General features: G+C 33.2%; 1 protein-coding gene across 2 annotated transcripts in view; it reads left to right on the top strand.

Annotated features, from left to right (window-relative positions):
* LOC145681640 (uncharacterized) overlaps positions 1-19,430 on the top strand; it is a 446,103-nt gene that overhangs the window by 191,264 nt on the left and 235,409 nt on the right. For both annotated transcript variants that reach the window (XM_081753260.1, XM_081753259.1), the window contains one exon: positions 5,752-5,837. In XM_081753260.1, the coding sequence (XP_081609386.1) occupies positions 5,752-5,837 (86 nt within the window). The remainder of the gene's footprint in view (positions 1-5,751; positions 5,838-19,430) is intronic.

The raw sequence follows: 19,430 nt of genomic DNA, 5'->3' as shown, positions 1-19,430 counted from the left end.
TTGCGAATGGAATAGGACGAGATGGGTTCGAACAGATATAATCAAGTGACATTCAGGAATTGCTTGAATCGCAAGATGAAGATTTGACTGAAACCGACTTTAAGGAAATGTTAAATTCACAGCCCATTGAAGAAGAGGCTTCAGCAAGCCCTGGAAACGTGACATTTAATTTGACAAATCTTAGTGAGTGTTTAGAAATGGTAAATGAGCTTTGTGATTTCTTTATGAGAATTGATCCGTCTATGGAACGAAGTCTTATTTTTAAGAGGCAAATTGCTGACGTCAGTCCTGAATATCAGTCTGAATTGAAGGAGCTTTTAAAAACTGCCAATCCCCCCCCCAAAAAAATCAAAATTCTTCAAACCATTCCCTAAGCCTGAAGATAATAATTAATGAATATGGTTAAAAACTTCAATTCAGTAAATTTATTTTTATATATGTATTTGTTTTTTTATTTTGTCACCTAGGAACGTATCCTCTATATTCCCATATAAATTACAATTCTGTATTCGCGGCACATTTATGGAACATATATCCTGCGAATAAAGAACTTTTACTACTACTTTTATTATACATACATATCTATCTATCTATCTATCTATCTATCTATCTATATATATATATATATATATATATATATATATGTGTGTGTGTGTGTGTGTGTGTGTTTGTTTGTGTTAGTTTAACATGCAATAATGTCGTTATGAAATTTAATTATAAATATATCAATTATTTATCAATAAGTATGTTGCCAGTATTTTTTCGATTGCGTAGATATGTAAACATTATCTCAGTAAGTGTTATATAACCGTAAAATACTCAAGCGTATAATAGCTGAAAGCCCAAAAAAAAAAAAAAATACCAGCTAAAGACGAACTCATTAATAACAAGTGTACCAGTAACCTTCTGAAGTTATTAAACGTGGATGCTCTGAACTGAAATGAAAATCAGGCTATGCGGATTCTATACTCTGTTCAATACTGCGCGACAACAATATTGAGCCTCGTTTTAAATAACATAATTATTTAAAATACATTTTTTAGCGAGTTTAAAGAATTACTCAATCACGACTTCAAGTAAAATGAATTTTAATTACTAGTACAGGTCTTTTAGTGATCTTTTGTTGCCAGTGAAAAATTATCATGTTTCGTATAATCTGCATAGAAATAATTTGTTCAGCTGCAGTTCATACGTTACTTTTTAACTAAAGGTAATTATATTTCGAGGAACTTAAAAGTATACGTAATGTTTAAAATTCTTTAACGGGTTACTATGTTACTGCTCATCAGTTATTTGTCTTAAAAATTAAATGTAGTTATTAAGGTTTGTAAAGATAATACACAATTTTTAATGACATTTAGTATCTCCTCCAACTCGTTTCATGGTTTCAGAACCGAGTACCTTGCTTTTGTCTAAATTGTGATAAAGTTAGAGGTACCGGGGCCCAAAATCCCTTCGCTAGCTGTTCCTAGCTCAGCTATATTTTGTAAAGTAAGTAACATACTCTTTATCTTATATGTGCAGATTGGGGGAGATACTAAATATCAGTCCACACTTTTAATTGCATTTGTTCACTCCTTTAGTTGTTTCTACAGTATTCCTGCCTCTTTTTTATCTTTTTAATTTATCATATTTATTAGCGTGATAAATTGAATAATGTATCTTAATGTTTAACTTCTCAGTAACATCCTCATGTTTCTCAGTTTATTTAACTTCTAACATTACCTGTGTCTTCTATTAAGAAAATATAAATTTCCGCGAAAATGAGTGATTAAATAAATTTGAACTGGTAACATAGCTTTTTTAAAGGAGACAACTCCACCCAAATTCTTTGAAATAATTTCATAAGTATAGATGTACGACAATTGATTTTACTTAGGTAGTTCTAGCGTCGTAGTGAATAGCTTGATAATACTCTCCAAAGAAGGTTACATTCTTTTTCATGATTACACAACCCCAGAAATAATGATCTTCATTAAATTTTTAATAGAAAAGGGAAAGCTTAATATTTTCTTATAGCTGTCATGAAGATATTGGCAGGGATAATGTCATTAAACTAAAATGTTTCACTGTCAGTATTGTAGATTTTATTAAAACTATACAATATGCACATTGTTTCCAAGCGTAGTATATAGTTTATGAAAGTTGTTTTAAAATAAAGAACCGAGTAAAATTAGTAAAGAATGAATAATGTGCATATTGTATTCTGTCAATATGAGTCAATATTTAAATAAATAATAAATAGCAAGGATGACTTTTTACTTATATATATGCAAAAACCTGCACTTTAATCTCGTCGGGACTGTTATCAGTCAGCACAGCGATTCCGGTAAATTATGTGTTTGATAGTAATATTGGTCCGTTTACATTGTTTTAACATGTCCGTCGTTCTAAACCTCATATTCTTCGCCCCCTTAGAATCCGGCTGCGCTACTGAGACATTTCACGATTAGGGTTTAAATTGATCTTCCTTATAAAAATGATATTTTCTAAATTCAAAAAGAATTTTGTTTTTGAATACATAAGTAACTAATGTAACACCAATTTATTGCCTATACCTAAGTTTCAATTATCAATTTTTATTTTTTTAATAAAATATTTTATTCGTAAATGTCACTACTACGACATGTCATAAACAAAGAGATAGGTCAAAATTCCTTGTATTTAACGGTACTACGCTCAACGGCGCAAATCAGTCTTCAACATTGTGAGCAGGAATAAGACCGTTTTCTTTCTTTTTCTGTTAAGCAACGCTCAAAATAATTGTGAAGTTGGAAAACAATCATGTGGAAGATCAGGGAGTAGGGTTGTCTTCAAAATTGTGAAGCGTTCAGATTTTTGGCTTATTCTAGGGGAATCAATTTCATCTCACTTCTTTGTGGCAATTGGACACAAATCATCACATTCTTCCAAAGACACATATCAAATTGGATTATTGGAGGGGACAATCCCCTCCAGTTCCAAGATTGGAGATTACATGTCCCCTTCATCCACCGGGATTTGTCCCAGTGCTTACATGTGAAAAATGTATTTGTTTTCTTACCTGCTTAGACAAATGAGCCCATTTGTATAAATGCCATTTTATATTATTATTATTAAGGTCATATTTTCTTGATGAAGGTTGTGTTTAAAACTTTAACTGTCATTACCGTTACAAGTTACCTTTTTCCCTTTTAAATGATTTCCGTTTCGCAACATTCCAAACGAAGCGTTTGCGCAGCGTGTGTCCTACCAATTGCGTTTGTTGGGGTTAGATGGGATCAGACGCACTGTGGACTGAAGAATTTCATCGCCACTTGGTGTATAGATGTGTTATGTTTTCCCACTACAATAACACAGATTTATGGTATAAAGGTAATGTGTAACATATATTTATTGTCTGTTTTATGCTTCTTCAAAATCAGGTTCTTCCTTCGTTCGGTTCTAATTACCTCATATCTAATATTTTCTATTTTTTTAAATATGAATAAACGTCACTACCATAACGTGCCTTATCGTTACGTGATGTTTTGTCTTTCCTTACATTACACTTTAACAGGCAATTACACAGCTTGTATGTGTATTATGTTGATTTCTCTTAGAAATATCAGTGTAAATGTTCTGAAGAAATACAGCAGCTGCATTTTTGTGCTTCTGAGAAGAGGTGTCATTTGACACCTCTTGGGTATGTTTGTCTACTCCACTATTTGGTCACTTGTCATTTCAAAGTGTACAAGAGATGATGCGTCCCCTATATTGGATCACATATGTCCCGTAACTAACTTCCATTAGGAAATCCGAGATAGATTATTTACAAATTGTTAGCGATGACCAAAAAGTAAGTATCGTTCTAGAAAATATCTATTTTCGTTTTTAACTTAGTCATTTCGGAAGTACAAATTTAAGTTTGTGTTATAGAATTCCAGTAAACAAAGCTATGGCAAAAGTGCTGCAGACGATATTGGTGGGAATGTTAAAGACAAGTTGACTGGTTACTCTTTCTGGACATGATTTCTCTGATACGAAAACAAAGTTCAATAAGTTAAATAAACCTGATATTTCAACTATTATTTTACATGGATCCTTCTGACATTTTAGTTGTTGACTCCTTAATTCCTATCAAATTGCAAAATGTATCAGATATTATAAGACCGTTCCAATCAATTTCCGAGAGAGGGAGAGAGAGATGGTTGGGGAGATTATTTGCATGTAATAATTCTTTATTGTTTCTGCAGCAAATCAACATTGTGCAATTGTTTCAGGCCCCAAAATTAGACGTGTTACAAATATGGAATAGCTTTTTTCGTAAGAAAACACGACGCTGATGAATATCTGTACTCTATATTATTACAAAGGAGTGTTATTAAAATTGGATAATTATTTCCTCCTTCCAAAACAGATCAGCAGTACAAAAACTAACCTAACCACATAATTAAGATTTTTGCCATATCAATACGTCTTGGCCTGAAACAACTGCATTCTGCTGCTCTATTTCATGTGCAGTACGAGCTAGGTATTTCTTAGTCATGATATGAAGTCTATCATTCACTACCTGTTTCATTATTGTATAGTAATAACAATTATTATTATTATTATTATTATTATTATTATTTCATAGTGTATTCAACATTCACTTACCGTATTGCATTTATTATTACTAAATGAATTAGAAAAGGGTTTGTGCAGAAATTGTGTAACACACAAATACAATTTCCTTCTATTTCTGTATTTGATGTCACTTTATTATAGTATTTTTTATTTTAAAAATGTACTCTTTACTGGTGCCTGAGAAGAGTACACAATTGTTTGGGTTTATAAATAACATGATGAAGTGAAAGATATAGCCAGAACACATAATTTCATTTGTGGGTTATACCGTTTCAGTAAAAAGTCCCTAATATAAAAGTATAATATTATTACCTATGTATCACCGTCTTATGTCAAATATATAATGCTCATCATTTCTGTCATTAGTCATCGCCGTCACATTTACATAATTACGATGACAATATTTTTTGTTGTTTAAAAATATTAATAAGTGTTACAAATACTTTGATGTTTTTATTGTAAAATATTTTTTTTTCCTTTGTCAAAACAGATCTGCCACTTTGTAAGATAATATTGCATCTTAAAGAAGGAAAAAGTAGAATGAAACTGAAATTAATTAAAACATTACTGTAATGACAAATAATTCTAATGGGTTTAGTACTTTATAACGTATTTCAGAAAATATGAACGTTAGTCCGTTTTATCGCATAACGTTCATTAGCCACATGATATGAGACATATCTATGAAAAGAATCATTAAAAAATTATAAAAAAAATATTCCGTAATGTGAACTTTTGATTTCGACACTATTCCTGAAATGACCTTAATACTGAATATCACATAATTATAGGGGTAAGAAATTACCCCATTACCCGATATTAATCTTCTAATGTTATGTGGTATTGGCTGGACGCATGCAATGTTTCCTCAGAAACTATCAATATCATCCACAAATGTTTATGCTCCTCATTTCCTGCAAAAGTATAAAACGGCTTAATAATCATTCAATTCTGCTTAATACTTACTTCTGTATATTTTTATTCTAGTTTTCTATTTTCTACAAGAAAACGTGATGATAGAGATAAACACAAGCACACACACACATCCCCCACACACAGAATTGTTATTATTAAAGATGAATTACAATCTCAGTTACTTCGTTTTTTCTTCTGTTTACATTTTTAGTAAGAAAATATTTACAAAATATGTCTTCTCTTTCACAGATAGTAGAGCAATCACGTATATGCATCTTGGTTATAACATAATTACGGTACTCACTTGTTCATTTCTCATTTATGGGACGATGAAGGTAAGACTCATTTAAGGTATCTGTTTCATAAACATAATGAATGAAACAATCAAATAAAGATCAATGTTACTTCCTAATAATGACTTAACTCCAATAGCTATTAATCAAAAATACAAGTTACACTTTTGAACTTGTACAAGGTGCATATTAAACACATTTTGGTAGAGTCTAAGTAATCTTTCCAGGTTATCGAGTCAATTAATAAAAGAGGACAATGTTAAATTAGTATTGCATTGGTATAACCAAAAATTTCAAGTATATATCTTGTCCGAAATCACCTTTGCAAAGCAAACAATAAAATAGGTGACGTTAAGTTTGAGTCTGGGAATCTTATTCATTTTCGGAATACTAGCTTTGGAGCTTATGGTCTCAGAAAGTCTTTTGACGTTAAACAGGGTCATGTGAAATGTACCAAGGAGAGCATAGAATTACAAGTTAATTTTCATTCGGAATTTAGTTCTTCAAAATTCTTCATTTCAAACCAAGAATAGCATTCATAATACATTTCGACCATCTTTTTTAAATTATTGCGGCATACGCCAGTAATTTGTGGAATTTTGTGGAACGACAAATATTCGAAAAATAACCCTCTTTGTCACCAACTTAATAGATATTTTGATGTCACCAACTTAATAGATATTTTGATGGTCATTCAGTAGATTAGTGCAAGATGACTCTAATGGAAGATTTTGTGCAGTTCAATACATGTTATTCAGACACACGAACTTGTAGTATTTACATGGTTTCATCTTGCTCAGCCGGCGATGAAAGGTTGTGGAGCAGTTCCATAATACTCCTATTTGCTATTTCGTCATTTAATATTGGCCCCTATAAATTCAGCAGGGAGAATCTTGGCACAGCTCCCAGAAATCAGGAATAATGACATTGCAGCCTCGTAAGTTTATGAAACTGCCAAAATGAATAAGTAAATCTATAGCACCAGATGGTATTACCGGACAGGATATACAACTATGTGTGGGTGGAATTTACAGTACTCTGTTCAGTGTCTATCAAATACCATGATTTCAAATTTTCTAAGTATACGATCTGATCTATATATAACTTTTTTCAGGAGGGATTTTCATGTTATTTGATTCCAAGGTTAAGTAATCATTTTTTTCATAGAAAAAAAATTTATTAAGGTTACACTCTCAAATTTCAGAATGATTTTCAGCTCACCCTTTAATTTGTACAACTATTAAATATAAAATGTTGATCGGCCTTTAGAAATAAGACTAATACTTCCTGACGTTACTTGTGTGTTACAGTGAAAGAAATCTGTCAAAATATACTCAGAAACTTAATTGAGTTCTATCTTTATTTATTTGGAAGATGTAGTTTTATCGTATTATATGATCATATCTATGGAAATATGAGATAGTTCTCATCTACAGTTGCCATAACGTAATTCTTCTCAACATTGGGTATATGAAAGCATACTTGTCTCACCCTAGAACTGGAAATAGACGAACAATAATACTTGGTAAATATTTTTGCTTATTGTTTTTGAGAGGCTTATTGAGCGTGACGTACCTTCTCCAAATTAGAAAACGTACGTAAGTAGCGTATGCTTAAACTTTGGAATAGGCAAGAATAACACTTTCCATGTGGAAGAAATTTATACCCATCAGAATTTTAGAATAAGTTACTAGTATATTCCTCCTCTAAATTTGTTTTTTTTTACAAAAGGAAATATTCAAACATTTTGAAAGTCATTTTTCTAATAAACATTGATACCATAAAACATACTTCTCAAAACTTAAACTGCGTACAAAAATTACTCGAAGCTCAATTTCGGAATTGTCAAAAAATAAAACTTTAAAAGCGTCCGAAGTCTTTTACATAATGTTGGTACCTTCATGTAACACTTTCATAAATATGAGAAAATGTCTAAACTAAAAGTAGTTCTTTTCCCTAGGATTAAAATTCACCGTTTGAAACGTTCAATTTCATTTCTGTTTATATTGATAAAGAATGTAATTGTGTCTCCGTATGCTGTATATTTTTCCAACTGTCCATTATGTTGTTCATCCATTGTGAATGTGTACTTCTTCACTCAATTGACTTGCTGCCTTTTCGCAAGGACAAAGGGGAAGAATACAAGCTAGCTTGTGTACTAGCAGCCAGTGTTTCTAATTATCTAGTGGCACAGAACAACACATTATACGTTCTTCTGTATCCATCCCTATGTCGATAATAAAGAGGAGTTTTGTACAGTTTTGTTCAGGAGCTGTACGGTTTTATTCAGCTTCGCAGCTGAATTTCGTCAAACACACATGAACGCACCTATACATACATCTCAAGGGATAGCAGGTCATTCTGGCATTCTGAGGTAGGGGACATTGTACCCTTTTAGTCGGAAATGAGATAATAAGGACAGCGGACGAATTGTACACTCTTAGGGACTTTACTGGATTAGTACTACAAAAATATAACTAACCATTTGTTCTGCTTACATTTAATGAAATTAACAAGTAAGGGGTTTAAATCTAAATTACAATCTATAATATATAAATGTAATAAATATATATAAATTGTTACACACGTGAAACTTCCTAAAATGAAAAGTCTATAGTATCATTATAAATGGTGAAATATTAATCATCATACGCCATTATGAATTTTACATTATGAAGCAAAATCGCTATACTGTGATACACGCAAATCTAAAAGGGAGATACTGTTTATCATAGCCTGTAATAAGAAACGATAAAAGTGTAGTTTACTCAAAACGATGTTGTGTCTTTTAAGTAATACAGTATAGCGTCGATTATCCGACGTAATTCGGGGACATGGGTGTTCGGAAGACTGGTTTGTTCGGATAGTCGAACTGTACTGTACTGTACTGTACTTCTACAGCCAGTGCCAAACCGACAGAAGTGTGCTGATTGTTGAAACACAGCGACTGGCGGCTTGGCCGGTCAGCAGCGCCTTATGAAGGCCCCATTAGAAGCAATGTTCCGCCAGCGGTGGCTCAGTGCGGCGACTACTGTGGGAAACATGGTTTGGGAGTGAGGGGGATGATGGACGGTAGGGTGGGAGAGTAACAGGTGCGAGCGAGTACACAGCTCGGTTAAGCGGTCGTTCGGTTGACCGACGTTCGGATAATCGACGCTCTACTGTACTACACACTCAAAATCTGTATGCAAAACGAAAATGTACCGTGTAATATTTGTCATTGTGTGTTATGAACTAAGGACATTACAATATCATAATCTCTAAAAAAATTGTGGCCACTACATCAATGATGAAAAATGCGAGTTGGGGCAGTGCACATCCAAAACATTATTAATACGTAAGAGTATGATTCTATGAAGAAAGAAAGTTTCTAATTAAAAAATATATAACTTTCTTCTAAAGTCTTCCTTCCAAGAAATTGGTCAGATAAATACTGTAACCAATTACATATTAGGTTTTGAATATTTCTGAAGATCACAATGGCTCTTACAACAATTTTGTATCAAATATCATTCTGAAGAATTGTACAAATTGTTATCATTTTCAGAATTCGTACAATTTTATAATTCTGATGACTTACTGTGATTACAATCTAAGAATATGATATAATGCTATACATTTCACAAAGACGCGATTTCAATAATACATTTATTACCATTTTATCTTACGCGCTTCGAAATAACTATGTTTATCTTTTCTGGAATACCCTGCACGTAATAAGACATGATATACATTTAAACAATCTTCGGAAATACAATTTTCAGTTCAATGTAATCATTACCAAACTTGTACGAAATATGTCACACGATGACTAAAATATTAAATTTTCTGATGTGCAGTTGTTTATTACCATGCCTATCTCACTCCCGTACCTGCGTTTGCAAAAACCCTTACAAATAAACCTAACCTTTAGGACAAAATTTGACGATAGCTAATTTTATACATAATTTTTAGAGAGACAAAATATTCAAATTTATATCTGTTAAAATGTTAATGTGCACAAACTAATTAATACCTTATGTTTATATATAATTGTTACTCAGCAATTTATTGTAACGCAGAACGAACTTAGAAAAGGAACATAATTAGATAGAATTTTATAACATTTAAATCAATATATTATAAAATTTAAAAGCGTTAAAATCTTACGTACGTAAATATAATATAACTTTACGTGTTGAAAATTAAAGAAAATGCAAATACGCACGGAAACGCAATCACACATAACCAGCTTATTGTACATACTATTTTGTATTTTCCCCATCTCTCATTTTAAGTTCTTAGATGCTTCCCAACAATAAATAATTTATTATAAAAACTAAAGTTTTTGGGATGTCTCCAACTTTATATGCAATAACACCACCAATTTTGCTTACTCCTCTATCGTATCTTTTCTGTCTGTTCTGGCTAAGTGCTCGACCTAATTATCTTGAATCAAAACTATTTGATATTTAGAATATACTTGAATAAATGTGTCTTGCTTTTCTCTATCAACTTCGGTATAGCTAGCAGTTGTAGTTATCAAACGCATTGTATGCACACGCTTCCGTAATGGATATTAGAAGATGATCATGTGAGTAATAATAGAGATATTTTCTGACTAATATAACACCCATTCAGCAAAGCCATCAACCAGGTATCATTGTAGGGAGAAGGGAATTTATCAAAACTTAAAAAATGCTCATTTTCGAAGATAACAAATGCTTTCTAATTATAAGGGTACGATTATAATATCAAACAAAGAGATTTTATGGCTCTTTAAAGTACAAATCTTACTTCAATTTAATATGTCATTTATTAGTAAGTAAATTGGGAGCAGAATCTTCTTAAACTTCGATCTAAGTTAGATATATTCATTTCTTATTATGAGTGAACTGAACATAGTTTAACGACAATTAACAATCGATGATTTTCAAAATTGATTGTATTCTTGAACACCATTTAAAAAATATATTAAAATTACTTTTGATAAGAGAGATATCAGAGGTCGCATACTGACACTTTACATTTTTGGCATATTTTAGTAAATTTTGTTTTTAATGTATCATTTCAAAGACAATTGATCCATTCGATTATTATCAGAGAATTCTAATAAACAATGATATTTCATGAGAAGTTTCTCTTTTTCCATATATTTTAAAAGTTCTTGTGCACCTTCATTATATCTAGTGAAAGTAAGATTTTGCATTTTTATCTAAATGCTCTAACACAATTATATATATAATTTGAATCAAAGTGCATATGATTATGGTATATAGTTTTCTTTCATTTGGAGTTTATAATTTAACATTTCTTAAAATTTCAATATCCGTTATCGTGTTTAAATCTGACGACAACTAGTTGTCCATTATATAGATATTTGAATAATTTACCCAATTTTATTAGTACAGAACTCAACACTCAGATAATTACATATTACTGCAATTTACATAATTTAATATTGTATTCTGTATCTAAATTAAGGCTTTTAAGCAAAATAACTTGTTTTTGTTGGAGAGTTCCAAGTTTATTTAAAAATTTGACTTGCATAATATGACTTGCATTTTTATTAGATGTAGAGCTTATTATCAAAACGTCCCTTGTCCACATAACAAGAAATTTGGCAAATCGAAAAAACTATTAATTATTTTAAAAGGTTATTAAATATTGTAAGATTTGGTGTAGATATTCTTTAATCCGTTATTGCGTTATTTTATAAACAAATTCCAATATTCAAGACACAAGTAATGAATAATAAAGGTATTTAATTTTGACAAGAGACATATTGAAACCAAATAATGAACAAGGGACATTTCGGAAGCAAATTTATCGGACAAGAGACAATTTGATTCAAAATAATGAAAATTTTAAGGCTTTTCTTCTTCTTGATTACCACTCATATCTATGAAAATGTACTGCGATACTCCACACACGTCTTAAAAATCTCTTTCCTAAGTGCCTTCAAACTTCAAGCACATATTTTACCAAGAAGTAAGTCGAACAATATGGCTGATGAGAACTCAACAATATTATCACTATAAAAGATAAGGTAATCGCACAAATCTTTTGACAATTATCTCGGTTCAGCCAGTGGTAACAACCAATCAGTTTGGAGACTTAAATATCCATTAAATTTTCTAGAAAGCAATGATAATGCACTTTTCTGGCAGGTAATTGCTGAGGAAAATCCTTAGACAAGAGGCAGTTTGAAATAAAACAGCAAGAATCGTGTTCAAATGAGAATGGACATAGGACGTTTTGCTGCGAAACTTTATTACTGTAAGGTGTGTCCCATTTTGCAGAGAACAAGAGACGTTTTGAATGCTAGTGCATATTTCAAATCCATTTTTCTGCTTTCTTGGACGTTTTGACCAGAAATAAAAGTACAAAATTGTAGACAATGATTCGATGATTCCGTGTATATTGATATCTCGATTTTCACAAAATGATGGAGAAGAGACATTTTGATAATAAGCTCCACATATAAAAACTTCTAAATGCACCTTTTATTGATAAAACCCAAAAAGGACAATGCGTATGTATACTTCACAATGTAATACTCAAAGTTTTTCAAATACTTTCAAATTCCTTAAATCGTGTTTAACAAATTCTTTTTACCAATTGGAGTTGCATAGGAAATTATATTTCTGACTATAACTTCTGTGCATATTCAACAATATTTATGTTTATTCTTTAATTTGATGATACATTCTTTCATCTACAGCAATAAAAATTACATGCTTTTTTGTATTAAATTCATCTGGATTAAACTACAATTCTGTATTTCCTCATGTTATTCTCTTTAGTGCAGAGTAAACTTCATATAGTCTAAAATATTCATTTTCGTTTTCACTTCACTTTTGGAAAAGTCCAATTACTGCCATTCTTAAGATATATAGTTTTTGACCTACAGTACTCAAATTTACGGGAGTCTTGACTTTGAGTTAGATATCTAATAGTTTGCTAGGTTACAATTACAAACTAGGACATATTAGTTTATTTTGTGTTAAAATGAACAGTCACATCAAACTCAAATAAAATATTTTTCTAAAGATACACACATTTAATAACCGATTTTTCTCTCTTCAATATCTTCCATTTTAATTTACTTTTAAAAGTAGACTCAGACTCTACTACTGACATTCTTTGTCCCACATTGTTTATTGTTATTATTCGATTATGACAGATAGCTACGCTTATTCCTTCCCACATATATGAAATATTTAAAGTATTAGTAGCCTGTTTTAAGTATGATGGATAAGTTCCAATTTTAGTTGAAGTTATTCAATGTAGTTAAAATCTTATTTATAATATACCTTTTTTATCTCATTTCAATTTGCGAGATGAAGGATGGGAGGAAATCATGTAGAATTTTTATTATATCGTTTGCACACAATACTCCTATAGCTTGAGCATCTAGACCTTGAATTTCACCTAACAATCTGCTCCGTGAGGGTGAATAAAGCCATCTCCTATATTAAAATTGTAGGGAGCTGTCAAAAAAAGTGTGCGGTTAGAAGTGTGCAGATCTCAGGGAAATAGTCCGACTATAGCGCCGTGGCTTCAATATATAGAATTACATATATTCAAAATTTTCATCGCGTGTTATATGCTTCAGTTGTGAAGCTGAAATCGAACTGGGTTGAAGAAAGAATTATATTATTGAGTTAGTGAATAGAGTATTAAAGTTTTGTATAATGCAATTACGTCAAAACAACTATACCGTGAGTGAAAAAAATACTCTTTGTTATGCGGTAGATAGCAGATATAAATTGTATTATGTGAGTTTTATGGCTTACATATTTTTCTCGTACGGTGGTTAAACGAATGAAATTTTATTTGAGAATTCATGATTGAGCTTGTATTCTAATAAAGCTTGGTTCTCTTTGATTAGTTTGATGCCAAATAATTTAATCCTATTAATTACTGAAAACATATGTAAGACCGCAAAAACCAAAGAATCTTCCTAAAATTAAGGAATGATGGTACACTTTGACCCAAACGAATGTCTTAAAGAAAATTAATTGCTAGTTAAAAACTTACCCGATGAGGATCCTGCCGCCTACAGTCGTACAATTTGTCCATGCCAACCAGATGCCGCGGTCGGATTGCCTGCGCCGGACCCAGCGTTTTTCCACGCGAGTCGTTCACTAAAAGTAAACAAAGAGAGTTAGAATATAATTTGTTGCTTTACAATACGAATTAGGTTTCTATTTCCCTCGTATAAAGCTTTCTCGAAATATTTGGCAGACAGTCGAAGACGACTGCAAAATGACATTGACGGCAAGTTCTTGAAGACCTACGTCGGCAAAAGTTTTAATATCACGTACCAGCGGCAACGAGTCGAATTTTGGAAAATGAATAGAGTCTGTATCTTCTTTAAGGGTGAAGTAAAAATTGAAAGTGTCCGAAGGATTATCTTGTGAATGGACACTAATTCCATTCAATATGTCTTGTGAAAACGGAGTCGGCAGAAAATAGGCATACAGCGGGCGGAAAAACTGCAGAAAATGATGGTTGTTAAGACGTCGAAACGCTGATAACCTGCCGACCATGAAAAAGGTAAATGTATGGAAAGAAATGAGGTAAAGAGACTGGAGGAAAAGAGAATATGATAAGTAAATTTTTAAAATTTAATTTCAGGTACGAGAGGATCACTGACAAACATTTTCGAAGATGACGACAATCAGCGGACGAGCCGACTGTGGCAAATATTGTCGGAAAGACGCCAAAACGGTGGTGGAGTGCGACAAGTAATATAACATTTTTAGTATAGGACCCGCAAGCGAAACGGTACACACAGAATCCAAAACGGGTCCAAAGGACTCAGAAATGCATGTCTTCTAATTAGGACATACTTTAATGTGTACAAATGAATTACCTTCTAGTAATGAGCATATTTGGAAATTTGTCGACTTTTTGACATTACGGATATGTTCGCCATGAGTGCAAAATCTGAGTATCTACAGAATGTCAAAATGATCTACTGCCTTCTTTTCATTAGTTTTGACTTATTAGTATGTTATGTTTTGATCACTGTGGCAATGTTTGAGTTGATGTACTTTATGTCAAAAATGTATAATCATAGGTGGAAACGTGGTGCGGTTGTTGTTTGTCTGTTGATGTCAGTGTTACCAATATAGAACTTTTTCGATTATCTGGAAATTTTTGAAGCTATTTTCACAAGAAAAAATGATTCATTCATTATTGTTAGAATATGAATATAGAATCTTTTCGATGTTGTCTAGCGACTAAACCAGCAGTATTTCCATTAAAATTAAATTTACTATAGTATTTTTGCAGTATGTTTACTGGCAAAATTGTTCACGATGTTGGCAATACTGCACCTTAATGTTTCTTTTGGATTCAAAGAGAGATAAATGTGAAATATGAATGTGCAGGTATGGAAAGGAAATTAAACAAAATGTTTCCATACTGCTATGTTTGCAACATGACCATGATAGGCTCGCTAATATTACTATAGATTAATTAATCTATTACATTGTGATGCTTACATTTTGTCAACATTTGTGCATAAATAATGTATTTTCACAGTATTTGCAAGATACTTTCCTATCTTTGTAATTTTGCATGTAACAGTGCCACACACGACCTTCCTTCCTATCCATTTCTTGAAATTTCATGCGTTAATTTACATGTAAAAAAGTCCGAGTACCTCTTCAAAAATTGGAATCAGGGAGAGGAGGCGACGTCTATTACTGACGGTGGTTCAGGGTTTATTAATAGTATTTCATCTCTAATTCTACATAATTCTACATTACTTTACACAATGGATCATTTTCATCATTTGTAAATTAGTACATTGGCACTTTTGGCTATTCTTTAGCTTTGGGTGCCCATATTTTGCACTTACTTTTTTCCGATATTCAATTCCGATGCGTTTTTTTATGGTTTCATAGTTAAATTAAGTTACCAACATTCAATTCAGACAGCATTGAAGAGCGAGCGTAAGCGAGGGAAGGCACGTTAGAGCGCCGCATTTCGCCTTGTTTTCTATCTTCGTTACCAAAAATTAACTTTCTTTTCTCACATAAACCACTTCCACTTACCTTCAAGATTTATGTAAATTCCCTACTGCCCTAAAAAATGTTCGAAAACTTCTTGACTACTTGAAAATCACTATCAACTCATTTCTTCCGTAAATCATCATAGTTTTTGGTAGTTTTGCCGCCCCCAATACTAAACAATTACCCTACTTTTTATTGCAAATGGAAATGGAATAAAAAATCATACTATTAGTTATATAAAGTACAGTCTAAGAATTTTAAATTTTTTAATCTCCAAATTCATTAAAACCTAGAAGTAAATCATCATACAGCGTGAGCACAGACACAGTACCTGATTTTAAAGTGCCATATAATTAACATTTAATTGAATATTTACATGAAATTTTGTACAGAGCTCAGTAAGCTCAAAGCATTTCCCCATCTATCTTTTCAGAATCTTAGTTCTGACAAGGGCAGCTAGTGGACAGTAACATCGAAAATGGCTTTCACCCCACAGCAACGCAGCTGGTGCGTTTTACAATTTGCAAGAACAAACAGTTTTGTGAGAGTGCAGCGTGATTTCAAACGACAATTTAATGCTGATGCACTCACGCACAAATTCATTGTGAAGTGGCATAGAAAGTTTATTGAGACGAGTTGCATTTTTGATAAAAGAAAAGGGCATTCAGGGCGACGTCCAGTCTCCAAGGAAACTGTGGAGCGCGTAAGAGCAGCCTTCGTACACAGCCCATAGAATTCTACACGTAAAGCTAGCAGAGAGTTGCAGATGTCACAAACAACAGTAAGCAAGATCTTAGGCAAGCGTTTGCGGTGTTACCCGTACCGACTGCAGTTGGTTCAGAAATTATACCCACAAGACAAGTTAAAGCACCATGAGTTCTGTGAGACTATTAATAATTTTATGGAGGACGACGAAAACTATCTAACGAAGATCATTTTAAGCGATGAGGCGACATTTCACTTAAGTGGAAAGCTGAATAGACACAATATAAGGATATGGGGAACACAGAATCCTCATGCAACTGTAAATGTGGAACGTGACTCACCGAAAATCAATGTTTTTTGTGCAGTATCAGAGCGTCGAGTGCACGGTCCGCTCTTCTTTCAGGAACAAACAATTACAGGTAAAAGTTACTTAGCATTGCAACGTATGCGGTTGATCCCGCCACTTAGCAATGCAGAGATAGGCGACTTCGTTCTATAACAAGATTCAGCGCCACCACATTGGCATCGTGCTGTACGTAGGTTTCTATACGAGAACCTCCCAAACCCATGGATAGGCCGCTTTGGAGTCAATGATCAAGTTCTTTGCAAGTAGCCTCCAAGATCATTTGACCTCACTGTTTGTGGCTTTTTTCTGTGGGGATTTGTGAATGACAAAATGTATGCACCTCCAGTACCCGCAACTCTGAACGATGTCGAAGAACGCATCAATGATGCTGTCAAGTCTTTCACACCGCATATACTTCACAACGTGTGGTTGGAGCTAGATTACCGCCTCGAAATTTCCCACGTTACAGGTGGCGCGTACATCGAGTGTTGTGGTTTTAATTATAGCTGCAAAAACGTTTTGAGTTTTTGTATCACTGTTCAAACTTTCAGCAAAATATTCTTTCCCATATTAAATTTGCATTAATTTGAAACCTGGGATTGTTTCTGTGCTCACCCTGTATATTAAAAGAAAGTAATTAGTCAGATGGTTATTATAATTTGGAAGATAAAGTAAAGAATTTGAAATATTAATTCCCAGGAATTTATAGGCCAGTGAAAAAAACCGGGAAAATTCCCATTTTAGAATTTCTTCCCACCGGGAATATTCCCACTGCCCATCACTATGCATAGCACATTACTTTATTGTTAGTTTTGTGGGTCCAGCTTTTTCACCTACTTTTTTGCCATATTTTTTCACATTTGGTCCTTCCGTGCCTTTATACATTAAATTAGCTTAGGTTAGGTTAATAACATTTAATTAAAACAGTAGGGAATGTTCTAAAAGTCAGGTCACCTTTTATAAAACTAATGAAATATATTTTAGTTGCGTTGATTTCGTTCCTTTTCTTTCGTTGGTCTTTTCTTACATTTGTGGACTTTTCTTTATCGTTGATTTTTTTTACCGAAACAGAGAACACTGAACTTCAGACAGAATAGTTCACAACCATGGTTTGATTACTTAAAAACTGGCTCCTTTCTGTACCAAAGTTTAATGGTTAATTCACATAGTATTGTCGAGCAAGCGTTAGCAAGGGAAGGAGGGTTATAGGTATGGAGGACACGTTATTTTCAGGTGCGAGTAGTCCCGGATTCGATCTCCAGTTGGGGCATGTTGTCGAAAAAGCGTAATGAGCTTTTTCATGCCAATCACTCTGAGTGAGTTTTTAGTGGGTTTTCCTAATTTAAATCAGGCAAATGCAGGGGTATTACCTAAATTATAGGTCGCAGGTCGCTTCGTTCCTTTCCCCGGATAGTATTCACGCCGAGGGACGCCATTCCTCATACTTCATGGACTATATGGCCATAGATGGCTAAAACCGAGAATTCCTTTATTACACATAAATTTAAAAGGGGACTAGTGCTCTAGATACTTGACGAGACAGTATTGCAGAGTGAGCGTAAACGAGTGAAGGCGGGTAAGAGACTAGCAGAGCACGTTGTTTTGTGTCTTAATTAGCTATGGAGCCAGTTTTGTACCTACGTTTTAAGTATATTCTATTGACACTCGATTGTTTCATGGTTTTATACGTTAAATTATGTCACCAGCATTTAATTCAGATGGTATTGCCGAGCGACCGTTACGTATCGAAGGCGAGTTAGAGCGTCCGAGAGCATTTGGTCGATGCAAGGTTTAAATTACGTCACAGTAACAAAAATGAGGAGCGAAATAGGGATCGTAACTCACCTAACAATTCTAAAACTAGACCTGAACGAAAGAACAATAATTCTAGAAATAGACAAAATAATCGTAATAATCGAAACAGAAATGGTAACCACAAGCAAAAAGGAAACAAGCACTAGGCAATTATCCTTTCATTTTCAGCTACCAAGAAAAAAGGGAAGAACTACGCATTTCTTTTAATCTTTCTTTCAACTGTTAGGTGTTAAACATGTATTCATTTTTCTTCATTCTTGCTTTTAGCTTTTAAGTGTTCAGTAAATACCCCATATCACGTTTCCTTGCTTCTGGTTTTGATAAGGTAGTCGTCAGACTGCAGAACCAACTGTGCCCATACCCATGATGAGGAGACAGCACAGCTGGTTGATCCTCTTCTACCATTTGCATTACTGAGTGTCGCACGTCAAACAGCTTAGTATTAATGTTGTAAACCTCACTAAGAATGTATTTTTAGTTCAATGTCACTAATTTTAAATTCAGTTTTTTTAGTAAATATTAACATGCATTTTATATGCGAAGGGGGATTGTATTTTAACCCTTAACTCGTCTAGTGGGGTTTGACAGACCAAAGGACATTTTTTCTACACGCAACTTTATATCTAGGCAACAGATGACGCTGACAGTTTTGGTAATCTCTGTTGGTCTGTAGATGAATGTGCGCCCCATTACTCTGAATCCATTCCAAACAGTGTGTCAGTTGGGAGCAGTCTGGGATGTGTGAGACCCCACCAAAGCGTT

This window comes from Thermobia domestica, chromosome 3, assembly GCF_964235325.1.
Source record: "Thermobia domestica chromosome 3, izTheDome1.hap1.1, whole genome shotgun sequence".
Classification (NCBI taxonomy): domain Eukaryota; kingdom Metazoa; phylum Arthropoda; class Insecta; order Zygentoma; family Lepismatidae; genus Thermobia; species Thermobia domestica.
This window is presented reverse-complemented; position numbering and strand designations above follow the sequence as displayed.